General features: G+C 42.0%; 1 protein-coding gene across 1 annotated transcript in view; it reads left to right on the plus strand.

Annotated features, from left to right (window-relative positions):
- Nos (Nitric oxide synthase) overlaps positions 1-16,579 on the plus strand; it is a 224,753-nt gene that overhangs the window by 190,382 nt on the left and 17,792 nt on the right. Inside the window, exons 21-23 of the mRNA XM_080275461.1 lie at positions 1,005-1,174; positions 6,828-7,038; positions 13,052-13,139. Of these exons, the coding sequence (XP_080131587.1) occupies positions 1,005-1,174; positions 6,828-7,038; positions 13,052-13,139 (469 nt within the window). The remainder of the gene's footprint in view (positions 1-1,004; positions 1,175-6,827; positions 7,039-13,051; positions 13,140-16,579) is intronic.

Here is a 16,579-nt window from a genome sequence, read left to right on the forward strand (position 1 = left end):
AAAAAGGATTGGTACACAATGTATGTTAACCCTTTGAGATTCTGAGGACGCAATTTCGAGTCATCGTAAATCCAACCACTGAGATTCTGATTACTTGAATTCGAGTTATATAAAACAACATTTGTTTTTTGCATGTTTTCCATATCCTATCTGGGCTTGTTCTACATACACTATCCTGTTTATCCTTTTCCAACTATTTAGTTTTACACTGACAAGTACATCAGACAGATATGCATAATAAATTTGCTTTTATCATGAGTAATATCAGTATTACCAGCATGGATATTTGCCTGTGTGACAGCAAGAGCTTTCGCTTTTCTCTGTGAAAACTAAAGTAAATTGTCATAACCTGTATATCAATGGAAAGGTAATTTACTGTAGACTGACATGGTGCAATCAGATTTCATGTAACTCTGATACTTTTTTTTCCTTTTACAAATATTTTTCTACGGAAGGGTGTGCGATTTTTCCTTTTCGGCTAAATTCTACTCGTCCTATTGGCCTTTTAATTACCGTATTTACCTTTTTCAACCATACTACGATAAAGAGCAACTATTCAGCTTTAAAATGGTACCACATTCATTAGTTTATCATAAAAAGTTAGTGTACAGTGGCCAATTAAGTACAAATATCGCTGCACAATGGTGCACTCTATGTGCACCAGGCTGAATCTGGCACAGACACAATCGGCGGAGGGCTGAAAATCTCAGAGGGTTAAATGCAGCTGATTAACCACATGGCAGTTTGGTGCATAACACAATGTGTTTAAGGCATCAGCCTAGCTCTGTCCAACATCATTTAAGCACTTCTGCCTCTCTGCCATTTACCCACAAAAATTAATTTTCCCTTGTCCAGTAGTGCTATGTACTATACAAGAACTAAAATAGAAAATGTTTTTGCAGTCTTACTATGCTGTACACGGAGGGTTAGTGTACTGTATCTAGTATACACCAGTAGCTGCTTGTAGAAAACTTAGCTGCTCAAATGTGACTGTTATCCACCAGGCATAAGTCAGACATGGGAGCCTCATGAACGGCTGCCGACTGCCAGCTTGCGAGATCTCCTGACCCGCTACTTGGACATCACCACACCACCTACATCAAACTTCCTCCACCTGCTTGCAGAATATGCTCATGACAACGATCACCGTACCCGCCTTGACCAGCTTGCTACGGTAGGTGGGCAGGTGGAGTAGTACTGATACAGTATACTCTTTTCCCCCTCAGCTAGGCCCCAAATTGACATCTCTCCATCTTGAATGCTGAACTGTTACAAGAGCATAACCCAAGTCATGAAGAAGTGCTATGGAAAGGATCCACAGCTGTAGTACTATCTTATTCTGCCACTGAGCTGTAGAGAATAAGTTTCAAAAAGATCTCTATCAAATTAAAATGAAAGAACTACTGTACAGTATTTTTTATAAGCATGGAATGGGTTTGTAAATAGCACAATAGATTATGGGTTGCTGCTATAAATTGGGGGAAACTGACAAATGAACTTCATACAGTAGGTAGCAGTGAAGCTTAAATAGGCAATTCTTTAATTTACAGGGGGCTTTAGACAGAAATGTTAATAAGCAGTAAAGCGCCCTCCGCAGCAGTCTCTTGAGAGCTACTGATTCCATGTGTTGATGGACATGGGGCCCACCAAGACATAGGTTAACATGGTGGTGGGATGAGGGCTTAGAAGCTGCAGTTAAGGAAAAGAAGACTTTTCTGGAAACGGAAAAGGGATGGTAACAAAGAGGAAGACTTGGCTGCCTAACATATTGCCGTGACCAGAAAGGGTATACTGTATAAAGGGCAAAATCCAAAAGGATGAATGCGGTATTTAAGGTGGTAAAACAGATTATGAGAGAAAGCAGGGATATCATAGTTGTGCAGTTTGTCAAGAAGGATGAAGGAAAGGCAGTGGTGGACCGTGAGGATATTAAAGATGCTTGGAGACAACATTATAACCATTTACTGAAAGAGTAGTTGTACTGGAAGAGTGAAGGTTTGGAGTCAGCATATCCAATGTTTGGCCCTTGGTCTTTGATGTGTTACTGTGAGCATGGCAATCAGCAGGATGCAGTTGGGGAAGCTGGTGGATATGTGTGTGGGTTTCTTGCTGAAATGGTGAAGGCCTTATTAAATATAGGAGTGGGTTAAGTTACTGATTTGATAAATTTCATTGTGTACAGTATATGAATTTGTTGTTCCAGATGTGTGGGTGAAGATTGTGAGTGTAAATGTGTATAAGGGTGATGCCCTGAAAAGTGAATATTATAGAGGCATAGAATATTTGTGGACCAGATAATGAAAGTAATGGAGAGTCATGGAAGGTATGATAAGGGAAAGAGTGAATATTGGTAAGATACTTTGGGTTTATGCTAGGCACAGGGACTACTGATGAAATATTCGTTGTCAGACAGCTTCAAGAAAAATACATAGGAAAAAAGAGCGTGCTGTACTTAGTTTTGTTGATTTGAAAAGGGCCTTTGACAGAACTCCTAGGGCAATGGTGAAGTGGGCAATGAGAAAGTTTGGAATCAAGGAATGCTTAGTAGTTATGGCAGTGTATAAGGGTACTTGCAGCCAGGTGAAAGCATAGGAGGTTGAAGTTATGAGTTTTCCATGAATGCTGGCATGCATCAAGGTTAAATTTGGACCTATTCTTGCTGATCATGGTGCTTCAAGCTCTCTCATGCGACTTCAGAACTTGGCTCCCATTGGAAATGTTGATTTGTTGTTGATTGTGGAGAATGAGAAGGAGGCAGAAGATAGATTTAGGAAGGAGAGTGATGGAATGGGATACCAGGGTTTGAGAGTAAATGTGAATAATACAAAAATGATAATATCTAGGGCTAGTGGTGGTACGATTAAAACAGAGCAAGTGTGGCCATGTGCAATTTGCCACAAAGAAGTGGCATTAGACATGGGCGTAAAATCATGCTGATTTCATGAGTATGGTGCGTCATGGAGTGCATGCAGAATGAGAGGCATGAAGGATTGATTTTGCTGGAGAGTCTCTTGAGTGTGTGGAGAAAATTTGTTATTTGAGGGACCTGTTATATGCTGGAGGTGGGGCTGGAGCTAGCACTGTGGCTATTCTATGGAACAGCTGAGGAAGTTCAAGGAGCTGTTGCCTCTCCTAACACTGAGAGGGCTCACCCTCTGTGCTAAGGGATCTTTGAATCTGGCAATTGTTAAGAGTGTAATGCTGTATGGTTGTGAGACCTGGGGAGTAATGGAAGAGGATATTTGTAGGCTCAGATATGCAGAGATGATAATGATGAGATGAATGAGTATATTGTCCTTGAATCCGAGGTCTGGGGGGCTGGATTACGATTGAAGAGTTGAGAGGAAGGATGAGACTTGAATGTACTAGTGATGTGATGAGGAGGAGTAGATAGAAATGCTCTGAGCATGATGAGAGGCTGAAAAAAAAACAGCTGGGTGCCGAAAGTATGTATGAACTTTGAGGGTAGTTTTGCAAAGGGCAGACCAAAAAAATACCTGGGACGAGGTCATAGGATGCAGCTTCAGGGATACAGGACCAAACAGGGGGGGCTGCCAGAGATTAAGTAGCATGGAATACCATTAGATGACCAAGGCCAACACATGTTGGAACCTTTAGAAATGAAGTGAAGTAAAACAAATTTTTAAAAATCATAATAATAATAATGGCAAAAAGTTTGTCAGAAATTGTATCTTATAATGAAGACTTGCTATACCATAATACAAAGAGGGAATAAGTAATGTGAATAAATTATACTGTACTGAATAGGTAACTTTGATACCACATCAAAAGCTGAAGTAATAGTAGTAGTAGCTGTTCCTTAGGCAATTTGGCCGAGCAGCCCCAACCCCTTAAGGAAGACCTTGACCGAGACCAGCCTTTCCCACAGAGCTCTCGAGGAGTGTATGTTGTGTTGTTGGCGTAGGTGATTGTGTGCATTGCAGTCTTCCATAATGTGCTTAATAGTATGGGGTGCTGTGTTACATCCTGGACATGCATCTGCGATGGAGTCATTCAGCCTCTTCTGGTAACTTAAGAGGGCTGGATGATGCCCACATCTCAGCCTGGCCAGGTAGACCCTGTCCTCACAAGGGAGATAGGCTTCAGAAGGGTGGATATCAGGAGGCCGTGCATGCAGCTGCGTGTTGTCTTTAAGTGACTGAATGGAACGGCGAGTGATTTGAGTACGGATACGCTTCTGAAAGCTTGCCTGAGGGGGGAGAGATGGCAGTATTTGTGTATGATATCGTGTGCTGGGTGTTGTTTTGATGTTCCTTGGTGTGTGTGGATGTGCTGCCATGTATTGTAGTGGATGTTGTGGTTTTGTGGAGGCTGCAGCAAGAATTTGGGTGCCTCTCATGTCTAGGTGATCCTTGACTTTGAGGACTTTGGTTTCTTGATGTAGGTGGTCTGTGGGTGTAGTAGCTGTGCAGCCTGTGATTATTTTTAGGGCCTTGTTCTGTATGGTCTGCAGAGTGTTGTAGTGAGGTTTGGAGCCCAAGCAGGGCTTGCATAATTCATCACTGAACGTATATATTGTTTGTATACTGTGGAGGTGGTTTCTTTGTTGTTTCCAAATGTTGTTTGGGCAAGTGACCTCAAGGCATTGAGTCTTGGTGTTATTTTATTTTTAATGTTTGTGATGTGTTGTTTAAATGACATTTATGTATTGTATGTTACACCAAGGATATTGTGTGTGTGTGTGTGTGTGTGTGGTAGGGGAGTGTTGTTTATGGTGAGGTGTGGAATGTGACAATGCTCTACTGTCCAGTTTGTGAGAAGGGTCACTGTAGATTTGGCTGGGGCCATTTTGAGCCTGTTTGTGGTGAACCATTCGTGTAGTGTGTTGAGGTAAGGTTGGAGGATGTGTGCAGCTGTGTTTGCATTTTGGTGTGTACATGTGTTATATCATCTGCATTGGAAGCTGTGTGTATCTGTGGGTGTGGGATGTGGGTATGTCGTGCATGTAGAGGTTAAAGAGTGTAGGGGACAAAACAGATCCTTGGGGGATATCGTTTGTGAAGTTTCTGATGTTCAAAGACTGACCGGCAAATGTTACATGTGCACATCTGCCTGCTAAGTAGTTTGCCAACCATCTTTTTGTGTTATTGTGCATATTTGTATTGAGTATTTTGATTGTGAGGTTGTGGCGGAGGATGGCATCAAAAGTTTTGCCGATGTCTAGTGTGACTAAGAGTGTTATGTCTGGTGGCCTAGCTGAATTCATCCCATCAAAAACTCTCTGTGTAAGGTCTATAAGAAGAGCTGTGAGGTGTAACTAGTCGTAGTACCAGTCGTTCAGTGACTTTAGAGGGGGTGCAGAGGAGCGCGATGGTGCGGTGTGAGGAAGGTAACGTGGGGTCTTTGTTGGGTTTAGGGATAGTGATGATAATGCCATGCTTCAGATTTTGGGTATTATGTTGTGTGAGTAGCTGTAGTTTGATGTTGGTGAGTGCTTGTATGCCTTGTGGTCCAAGATGTTTAAGGTGAATGTTGGTTATGTTGTCAGGTCCACAGGCAAAGGAGTGCTTAAGGTTGCTAATGATATGCTTCGTCCAGTTGTAAGTGAAAGGTGCGTAGTTTGGGTCTGTGGGGAACTGTTCCTTACGTCGGATGATACGTCGGTTGTCACGATGGGGGTTTAGATGGCTGACGTGAAAAGTGATTGATGAGAGTGTTTGCATGTTGTTTGTTTGAAGGTATGGTGTCTTTTGTTGTGATGGCAGTATGTGATTGTATAGTGTTGCTGTTGGAGAGTGTGATGCTGTTTAGTGTTTTGAAGAGTTTACTGTGTTTCTTTTGTGGCCAAGTGTTTGGAGATAATTATTCCAGTTTAGTGTTTGTTGTTCTGATATTTTATTGTTTATTTGAGTGTTGAGTTCTTGTATTTCTCCACTTTGTTTCTCTCCCTCCCTTTTTACATGAATGTTACATTCGTTCTACTCAGCCTCAATGCTTTCGTCTTATCCTGCCTAGTTCTTTGCCTGTGTCTTTGCCAGAATAACACACTTTCTTCCTCCTTCCTGTTACCTTGCCACCTTTTCTAATTTTTCTCATTATTGTTCTCAGTATTCTGTTCCACAGCTGTCTTCCCCACTTTCTCCTTTTGTTATCCCTATTTCTGTGTTTGCTCCTTTCCCATTTTCTCTCAGCTGTCTCCCCTTTTGTCTCTACTTCCCTGTCTCCCGGCCTTTCTATTCACATCTCCCTTTTCTCTTTCACTTTCACACTGCTTGTATCTCATTTCACCTCTTACTGTCTCTTCTTCTCACACCCTGTCTCTTTTCTTAGCTCTTGTTGTTCTCTCCATGCCTTTCCCCTTCTTATTTTCTCCGTAACTGTCCTCTAATTCCTCAGGTTTCCACTCGCTCTCCCTTTCCGCCTGTTGCTCCCTGTCTTTTAACTCTCTCTCTCTCTCTCTCTCTCTCTCTCTTTCACACACACACACGGTGTAGTACACCTTTGCCTAACATGGTTTATAATATATACTGTACTCTTCCTTTATTAGTTGTTCGAACTACACGTAATTAGAGGTGCTTGAACTACAGAAACCCCTAGCTGGCTGTGAGCGAGAGTATGGAGGGTACCGGATGGGGTTATGGGGTCGGAGAGAAAAGTGGGGGGGGGTTTGGTGGGAGTGTGGGACTATGAGGAAGGGAGGAGGAGGGGTTACCTCTCCATCGAGCAGTGTTACAAACACCTTAGTCCATGGAAAAGGAAACGAACTTACTCCAACATCTGTACTTGGGTTACTCCTAAATGAGCTTGGAACCACAACAACAACAAGTCTCTTCACCCACATATACTTTACTGTACTGTACTTACAGGACCCTCACGAATATGAAGAATGGAAGCACCTGAAATACCCGCATCTCAAGGAAGTGTTGGAGGAGTTCCGAAGTGTGAGTCTAGATGCTGGGCTGTTGCTGACACAGCTACCAGTGATGAGTCCACGCTTTTACTCCATCAGCTCCTCTCCCGATGCTCACCCTGGCGAGATCCATGTCACTGTTGCGGTTGTACAGTATAACACACATAGTAAGTATAATAAATACTATATAAATAAGTGAGAGTGATATCGTACACATAGTAAGTGTAATAAATTCAATAAGTATAAGTAAGTATAACAGAGGCTTGAGTGTCACAGCTGCACAAGGCTTACATGAAGGAGTGTTAATGCCAACTTTAACATGTGGATGTGAGACTATGGTGTAGCATGAAAATGAAAAGTCAAGAGTGGGACTGCTGAGGAATGTATGTGGAGTACAGAGAGTGGATAGGAGACAAAATAATGTGATTCATGAAAGATGTGGAGGGAGGAAGTCTGTGGACATCAGAATTGGAGAGTGTTCTGAGATGGTACGGTCATGTGGAGAGAATGGATAACAATAGAGTGGTGAAAAAGGTATATCTGAGCGAATTTGAAGGAGGGAGGAAGCGAGTAAGGCCAAGGAGAAGGTGGAGGGATATGGTTTATGAGTGTGTGAGGAAAAGAGGTGTGAAAGTCGGTGAGGCAAGGGGACTGACAGGAGATCGAGCTGGCTGGATGAATATTGTGTGAAGGACATGATCAGGGATTTGGCACCCTTTTTCAACGTGACAGTGTCCAGATTGACTCTATTGGATACGTTTGTGTGAAGCTGCAGAACATGGTGAATGTTTTTGGCCTATCAGATAGAGCCAGGATTCTGGGGACTTGAATGGTGAGTGAACGGAAGCGTAGCCCATTGGATTGGGCAAAGTTGGGTTGTCTGAATGTTACTACTCAGTCACTAGGTATCCTACCATATACAGTACTTTTCCTACTAAACTAAGAAAACAAATGCCCCTATGATTACTACACATTTCTTTTTCCCCTTTTCCTTTGTACAGGGGACTAATTGTACCAGACTTCCAATCTTCTGAGACTCTGCCTTCCTCCTAAGGCAATCTGCACATCTTGCATATCCATTCTACCACTTTCACTCCTCCATGCTTCAGCACTTCACCACACACTCCATAAGTTCCTGGGGCTTTCCCTATTTTGACTTTCTTCTTTGCATCCACTACTTCCATCCTGCTGATCTCATCCTTCTTTCTCATCTCTTTCCTTCTCCCAGCCATTTTCCAGCCACTTATACTTGCATTACTTTCGTTCTTGCACGCTCTCCATCTGCTCAGTTTTTCTCCCTTCTCCACAAGCAATCTGCCATTTTTATCTTTCATTCCCTTACTACCCTCTTTATCACTCTGACTCTCTTTAACTTCTTGCAGAACATTTTCTTACATTCCTTCCATTTTGTACTCAAATTCCTTCCAACTCCTCTTCCACTCTCTTCTTACTGTCTCTTACCAATCTTTTCTTCTTTGTCTTATTCTCTGCTTATAATTCTCTATTCCACCTTTCAACTTCCCCCATACCTTTGCTTTCCATTTACCCACTATATGCTTTCTTCTTTTGTGCCACACCTTGTCTCATCTCTTCATTCCACCATTATGTTGTCTTCTCATCACCCCTATCACCACCTCACATGCTACACAGATATCCTCTGGGAATGATCTGCACCCACCTTGCACCTTCCCCATCTGCTTTAAATCATATTTACCCAATCGCTCCTCCATTTCTCACTTACATTCTGCCTTTTTTTTGTCTTCTTTCAACCATTCTACTCTCTTTACATAAATTGCTTCTTCCTGCCCTTCTCTCCACCTATTTTTCCATTGCATTTGAACCTTAACTTTCACCACCACCAAGTGGTGATCAAAGAGTCCACTCCCCCAACCTCTGTTTGCTCTTGCATCCAGCACATATTTTATGTCTCTCATCCACACACACACATAATCATTCATTGCCTTCTGTTCATTCAGTTCATCACCCACCTGCCTCATCATTTGCTATGTATACCTGTGGATCATTTTGTGCATGCAGGGGGTATTGGCTATCACCACCCCCCTCTCCACACAAATGTCAACAAGAGCAGTACCATTCTCATTCACTTCTGCAGGCACACCCCACTTGCCAGCTACTCCATCTTCTTTCATATTCCTTTCTTTACCATTCATATCTCCAATTAAAAACACTCTCTCACTCCTCTGAAACTTTTCCATGAATGCTTCCACATTTGCCCAGAACTCTTCCTTCACTCTACCCACATAGTCTTCCGTTGGTGCATATACACACACAGTCACCCTCGTTTGTATTCTCACTTTCAATCTTACCCACACAGTCCTTGAACTAAATGATCCATACTCCCTTGTATTCTCCTTCCATCTCCTGCACACAGCAATACATACAGTACACCCTCCTTTCCCTCTTATTCTTACCTACTCTTGCACATACAGTATACCCAATTCATATTCCCACTCTTTCACACTCTCAGCTCTCCATTTGATGTCAGTCAGTCCATACAGTCATCTCTTAACATCCACATTTTTAACATACACGGTTTTAAATATCTGCGGGTGGATATAACGTAAACGGTTTTTAATATCCACAGGTAGATACAGTATTGGGGCTGGATTTACTAAAGCATTTTATTTCGTTGAACTCTGTTGACACTGTTCACTGCAAATGTAACATTATCCCAGGCACAGTTCATGGCTGTTTTAGTGATGGCATGATCCAGTGAATCAAATATAACATTCTTTCTTTAGGCCACTTCATTTATTAATGCCATAAATTCATCAGGGGAAAAGTTAGGCAGGCTGGGAATATTTCTTTTCTTCCATGTAACCTCGATGAGCTGGTCTAAACCAGTTTGCTGCCCTCCACCCCCTCTCTCTCTCTCATACCCCTCGATGAGCTGGTCTAAACCAGTTTGCTGCCCTCCCCCCTTCTTGTAAGTAATACGAAGCAGTACACACCCAAATTTGGAGGGTGAAGTGCTTGAAAGGGTACAGCAGGGAAGAAAAGTTGCTGGTTCTTTGAAAGCAGTGATAAGAAACAGGGAAGTGAGCATGGAAGTGAAAAAGTTACTACATGACAGTATTGTGATACCAACTCTAACATACGGAAGTGAAGCTTGGACATTATTGGAAGGACACAAGTCAAGAGTGAGAGCAGTGGAAATGAGTTACTTAAGAGGAGCCTGTGGAGTCACGTGGAGAGACAGGCTGACGAATGAGGATATAAAGGAGCGTTGTGGTGTTGATGTGGATGTGATAGGAAGCGTTATGAGGAACACACTGAGGTGGTTTGGTCATGTGGAGAGGATGGATGGTGAAAGACTGACGAAGAGAGTGTATGTGAGTGAGGTGGAGGGGGGAAGAGGGAGGGGGAGGCCGAGGATGAGATGGAGGGATGGGGTGGAGAGGTATATGAGAGAGGGGGTGTGTGAGTGTGGAGCAGGGCAGTGAAATTGCGGGGGACGGGGCGACTTGGAGGCTATTTGTTTGTGGCCACCCCAAACGGGATTGAGGCGTCTGGCAATAGAATAGACACACCCAAATTGGACTGAAATCATACGAGAGTGACTGAAAGTGTTATTTTATGTTATACTGTATTGTGAATTACTGTGATAAAATACAAGTGATTTAGTAATATTTTTGCGATAATCTGAGAAGTCATGATGCTAAGCGCATTTGCTAGCAAACATTTTTGCAGTTGCAAACTGTGCAGCAGTGCTATGAAACGTCTCATGACATTATATCAATAAGATTTATAAAAGTAAGTCATAATAAAAGTTTCTTGAAGTTTGATAAAGTTTATAATGATTTTTCTCACATCGTTACTGTTTCGCTAAAGTCTAACGTAAACACTGGAATATCGTAACAAAATCATAGGAGATTAGCTGGAAGTGTTTTATTTTTATTATTATTGCAATAACTGTGATGAGGTAAAGTGGCTGTAACCCTATTTTGTATGGAAAAAATTTTGTGGTTTGGTGGAAATTTCTGCCTCCCTGGGCTATTTCTTGCATCAGACAGTCAAAACACACCTTGTATTCTCCCAAATCGTTCTCCGTGCTTGGAGTACCTACAGACATGCAGTTTGTTGCAAACAATAATAGAAAGATTGATGTTGAACAAAAATTTTAGCTCTCAAGATTAACGATAAGTGGGTTAAAACATGAGTTGTAAACACATAATTTTTTTTCCTAGTTCTCCGCAATGAGCACAGTCAGTACATTATCATCACACCCACTGCAGCCAAAGGGTTAAGTGGGGTCCAGGGGTGTTTTTAAGGGGGCCAGTGGATATCTAAGGATTTTTAACATACACAGGTGTCTCTGTTACCTTACCCCCCTGGATGTTAAGGGAGCACTGTATATGTCCACATTCACATCCTCAAGCGCCTGGACAGTCTCCCTCTCCTTCATCTCATCTTTCATCTTTCACACTCTTCACATTCCACACTGAAATCCATACCATGCCCTTTGTCCGGTCCTTGGTCATCACCCGTTGGTCAGTCCTGGCCCGAGGCATTTTGTTTGTCTTTTACGCCCGTTGTTTTCCATGAAAATGTGAATGCATTTAAGTACTTGGGTAGTGTGATGAGTTTAGAGAGTGAATTCCTTGAAAGGGGTGCAACAGGGAAGAAAGGTTGCTGGTTCCCTGAAAGCATTGATAAGAAACAGGGAAGTGAGCATGGAAGTGAAAAAGCTACTACATGACAGTATTGTGATACCAACTCTAACATATGGAAGTGAAGTTTGGACCTTGTTGGAGGGACAGAAGCAAGAATGAGAGCAGTGGAAATGAGTTATTTGAGAGGAGCATGTGGAGTCACATGGAGAGACAGACTGACAAATGAGGAAATGAAGGAGCATTGTGGTGTGGATGTGGATATGATAGGAAGCGTTAGGGGAAACACAGAGGTGGTTTGGACATGTGGAGAAGATGGAGAGTGAGAGACTGATGAGGAGAGTGTATATGAGTGAGGTGGAAGGGGGGGAGAGGGAGGGGGAGGCCAATAATGAGATGGAGGGATAGAGTGGAAAGGTATATGAGAGAGGAGGGTGTGAGCTGGAAGCAGGTGAATGAAATGGCAGGGGACAGGGCGACGTGGAGGCAGTTTGTTTGTGGCCATCCCATACAGGAATAAGGCATCTGGCAATAGATAGATAGTTTTCCAGGGAGGGGCACTAGCCCTCCGTCAACGCACACGTTGACACATAGGGAACACATATTGGTTGGTTATAAGGTTGCCACCCAGTGTATTAAGTGATTTCCTGGCTTTCAGGAGATCATTGGGCTTATCAGTCAGTATAGAATTGCCCTGGAGGAGGGTAGCACTACACTGAGTGAATGGCAAATAAGTTTACACAAATTTTCTTCATCCAGTATATTTAATATAGTTTGATTGTGTATCTAATACTAGACACTATTTTAAGATGTTTTTCCTGACTGAATGACATATGCTGCTAGGTGAATTATGGAAATGAGCTTGTGCATGGAATTCTTGGTTCATCAGCATGAATGCATCAGTATAAATCATGTACTAAAACAGAATGCATCAACATTACAAAGAAGCATGATAATAATATGCCAGAGTTGTCCAAAAAGCAGTGTCTGGCACCCAGATATTTAATTTTAAAAAATAGCTCCTATGTTGTTGTTGTTGTTGTTGTTTAGGGGGAGGGATGGGGTAGCTACTCTGTAAGACATGTAAGTCAAAGGTGAAATAAGAGTGTTCATTGATGCAATATGGTGTACGGGTACTGTGTTGCAGCAAGGGTTACTTTAGCTCTCAGATAAAGGATCTCAATATTTCACATTGTTTCCTTTGATGTCGAATTGACTTAGATTCTTGAATGCAAGTTGTTGAGTAGTGTACATTTTTTTTTTTTTTTTTTTTTTTTTTTTTTTTTTACTGTGGATGGCTAAGGAAAAATCATGATTCTCACATGGCATGGAGATAGAAGATGAATAATAATACCTGATTTCCTTGGAAATCAAGACTATTTTCATCTCCATTACTGATTTTTTTATGTAACATTTAACCAGACTCAACAGTACAGTATACTCCTTGCGTATTACATGGCCAGCCTATAGCTGTGTTAGGAACATAAGTAAGAATTGACCGTATGTATGTTTAGCAAAAGGAGAAAATAATTACTTGGTTTTGCTGCAGATGGGCATGGTCCTCTTCATTACGGTGTATGTTCAAACTTCCTTAGGGAGGTTGAAATAGAAGGACATGTAGAGCTGTTTGTCAGAAGGTAAGATGCATTTTTCAGGTTCAGCTGTAGTACATAATGTGTATATTTGCTTTGGGCTTATGCTTCTTTTAATCAGAGTTGTATATAAATTTACGTTTTTTTTCCCGTTTGCTAGATACCAATATTTTAGAATTTATCCAAGGTGGTCATAACAGAAATATCATTAAGCTTCATCAGCTGTTACTACTCATTATCACATCCTCTCACCAGTCCAAACTGCCTTCCATTATTTACATTTTCAGTATGTTGTATGATTCAGATGGGGCAGAAGAATATATTTGCATATAATTGACATTTCATGTTGGTTAAGTTCACTGTTCCCGTAGTATTGCAAAGCTTAGCATTTGGAATTATAATATATTGTAAACAAGAATTCTAAACATAGTGTAGCATACTGTATGAAGCATGGATACTTTCTGGATGGAAGTACCTATTTAGCTTATTTGGAAAGCCATCAAAATTGGTTATTGTTGTTGTTGCCTAACTCCAGTCTGCCTGGCTGAGCAAAGCCATCAACCACAGGCAAGCAACTTCTGTAGGGCCATCCTACAGGTATAATACAGTAAATGCACCATGTAGGGAAGCAGCAACGCCCCCTCCCCATGGTAGACACTGCTTCACAAGGGTTGGACGTTCTCTTGGTGAGATACAAGGAAACATGAGGAGGTCTGGCTTCCACATTGCACAGCGTTGCCACAGGAAGACACCTCATCAGCACCTAACTCAGTGGTGAAGTTTTGTATAGGGAGGGAAGGCAAGGGACACTGAACTTTTAGAGTGGAAGCTTTTCTCTCCATCACTTTGCAGATGATATCATGCTGTTTGGGGATGAGGAAGGAAAGTTTTGGAGACTGGTTAATAAAATTGGCAATATGTGTAACATTTAAGGACATACATGGGTAAGAGTATTGAAGTTTTTGTTTGTGATGCTCATTTCTTCTGGTAATTGATTTGCAAGATTGAACAGGGTTGTGATGGAGTATATGAGGGAGCTTGGATATTTGGGAGGTGTAGTAACTTCTTAAATCCAGTGATCCAATTTTCATCTTATTTTTGCTGTCACCAAAAGTGGGAAGTAGACTATAGCACCAGTCGGTCAGGGTGGTACTCCTGAGGAGAATGGGAATATTGGTGACAGGGAAAGCTGGAGCTCCTTTTTCACTAGCCATCAGGATATCATGATCATCCCCATTTGCTGATCTTTTTCATTGTGATACTAACATGGAGAGTAGGTCAGCATACTCTTCCAAACACTTTCTCTAAGTAACTGTTGCACTGCTCTGCATGTGCTTTACGTATGACACAACATACCCCACTACACCACAGGGGATAGCGCCACCAAGGGCATACAACCAAAAAACTTTGCTCCCGCTATGTAGTTGCAGACCTGAAGGGAGGTATGGTGCAGGCTCCACCATTGCAGTTTTGGGACCAGGATGGGATGGGGTTCAGATCAATGCCAGATGGTACAGGGCACTGCATTTCCCAGGCTTCTGCTGCCACCCAACAGAGAGGGGCCCAAACCTGGGAGTAGCACCTCAGGCGGCTGCCCTATCAGTGGGTGTATAATGGCAGGGCAGTTACAGTGCTACAGCGCACTTGGAGGGTGTTCCTCTAGCTGTCCTGGCAGCGTTCCCTGAGGCCATTGCCACAGCCACTGACCTTAGCTGGTGGGCTATGTGTCCCAGGTTTCATACCTGAACTTGGAATTGTGTGGGTGGGTGGAGCCTGTGGTCAATTTCCCCCTTTATTTAACCAATTTCTAAGATGAAAATGGGAAGTAAAACCAAAAAAGCAAGCCAGTGGATATCAAATTAGTCAAGGGGTTCAGAGCAGCATTGTGGAATGTGAGTAGTTTGAAGAGTAGAGTGGGAGAAGTAGTAGACTTTGAGTAGGAGGTGGATGGATGTCTTGCATACAGCAAGTCAGGTTCAGGGGAGGGTCAGCTAGGATAATTGCTGGGAGGGACTGTAGGTATAAGCTATTTTGGCATGGAAGTGTAGATGGATATGGTGATGTGGGTGTGATGCTTTAGGAGAAATGAGTGGAATATGTCATGAATGTAAATAGAGTAAAATAAAAAGGATTATATCAGTGAAAATTTTGTATGGTAAACTCATAATTTCATTTATATCAGCATATGCTATACAGATTGGCTTGAATGATGTAGAAAAAGATAAATTCTGTGATGCCTTGATACATGTGGTGGGTGATATGGGGGATGCATAGCCTGTAGTTTTGGATGGGAATGTAAATGATCATGTGGGTGAAGCAGCTCAAGGATATGAAGGGGTATATCAAAAATGCACATATGGTAAGAAGAATGTAGAAGGGGAAAGGATACTCAAATTTTGGGATGTAATAAACATGATTTTGTGCAACACACATTTTAGGAAGAAGAGAGAGTAGGCTAAATATGTGTCTGAGGACAATAGTAGCCATATTGACAATTTCCTGATCAAGAGGGCTGATAGGAGGTTGGTGAAGGATGTTAAAGTTATAGGGAGTGAAAAATATGTGCAGCAACACAAATTACTGATTTGTAACATGGTACTGAAGGAGTGGGTGATGAAAAAGAGAACCCATGCACCCAGGAGGAAAATATGGAAGTTGATTCAACCAGGCAATAATGACAGAAGTGCTAATGAACAGTACAGAGCTCTCAAGAACAATCAGTTGATAGTTACAGAGTCAGTGTGTGAATGGACAAGGGGCCCTCCAGTATATTAGGTAACATGGTGGTGGGATGAGGGTGTAGAAGTGGCAGTTAGTTAAAAACAGAGGACCTTTCTGGGAATGGAAAAGGGAGTGTAACAGAGGAATACTTGACTGTCTAGCATAGGGCTAGAAAGGAGGTATACAGGGCAAATTTTGAGTCTTAGAAACTCTTACAGGGTAACCTAAATAGTGCTGAAAGGAAAGAATATGGCATTTTTGGTGGCAGATCATAAGAAGAGGTGTCACAGGAGTGCAGTGTGTGAAGAATAATGAAGAAAAGGTAGTGGTGGACAGTGAGGATATTAACCCGCCCCATCCCGACCACTTTTCCACCACTGACTTCCCCCAATCCCAACCATTTTTGGATTTTTTTTTTTTTTTTTTTGGCTCAAACCTCCACTTTTGGTGAGAAACATCGAATATTCATAGAGAAATCGCTCACCTGAGGTTTAAAATACTCTAACCAGGTAGCAGTACCTCCTTACCTTACTGGGTTTTCTAACAGGTTGGCACCAAAGAAAATGAGTTCTGTGGGAGAGTAACTATTTCACATCACTCATAAACGGTATTTATTTATTTACTTGGTACGAATTTATGTGTAGTACGAGAGTATATTGGTTTTCAAACAGTAATATAGGCATTATAAGCATTGTTTCACTCACTAACTCATCACCATACCTAACCTTTTTTTGCCACATTACCTGAACATCATTTCTGACTGT

The sequence above is a fragment of the Coenobita brevimanus genome, chromosome 61, assembly GCF_032717465.1.
Source record: "Coenobita brevimanus isolate Jiangsu-jjx chromosome 61, ASM3271746v2, whole genome shotgun sequence".
Classification (NCBI taxonomy): Eukaryota; Metazoa; Arthropoda; class Malacostraca; order Decapoda; family Coenobitidae; genus Coenobita; species Coenobita brevimanus.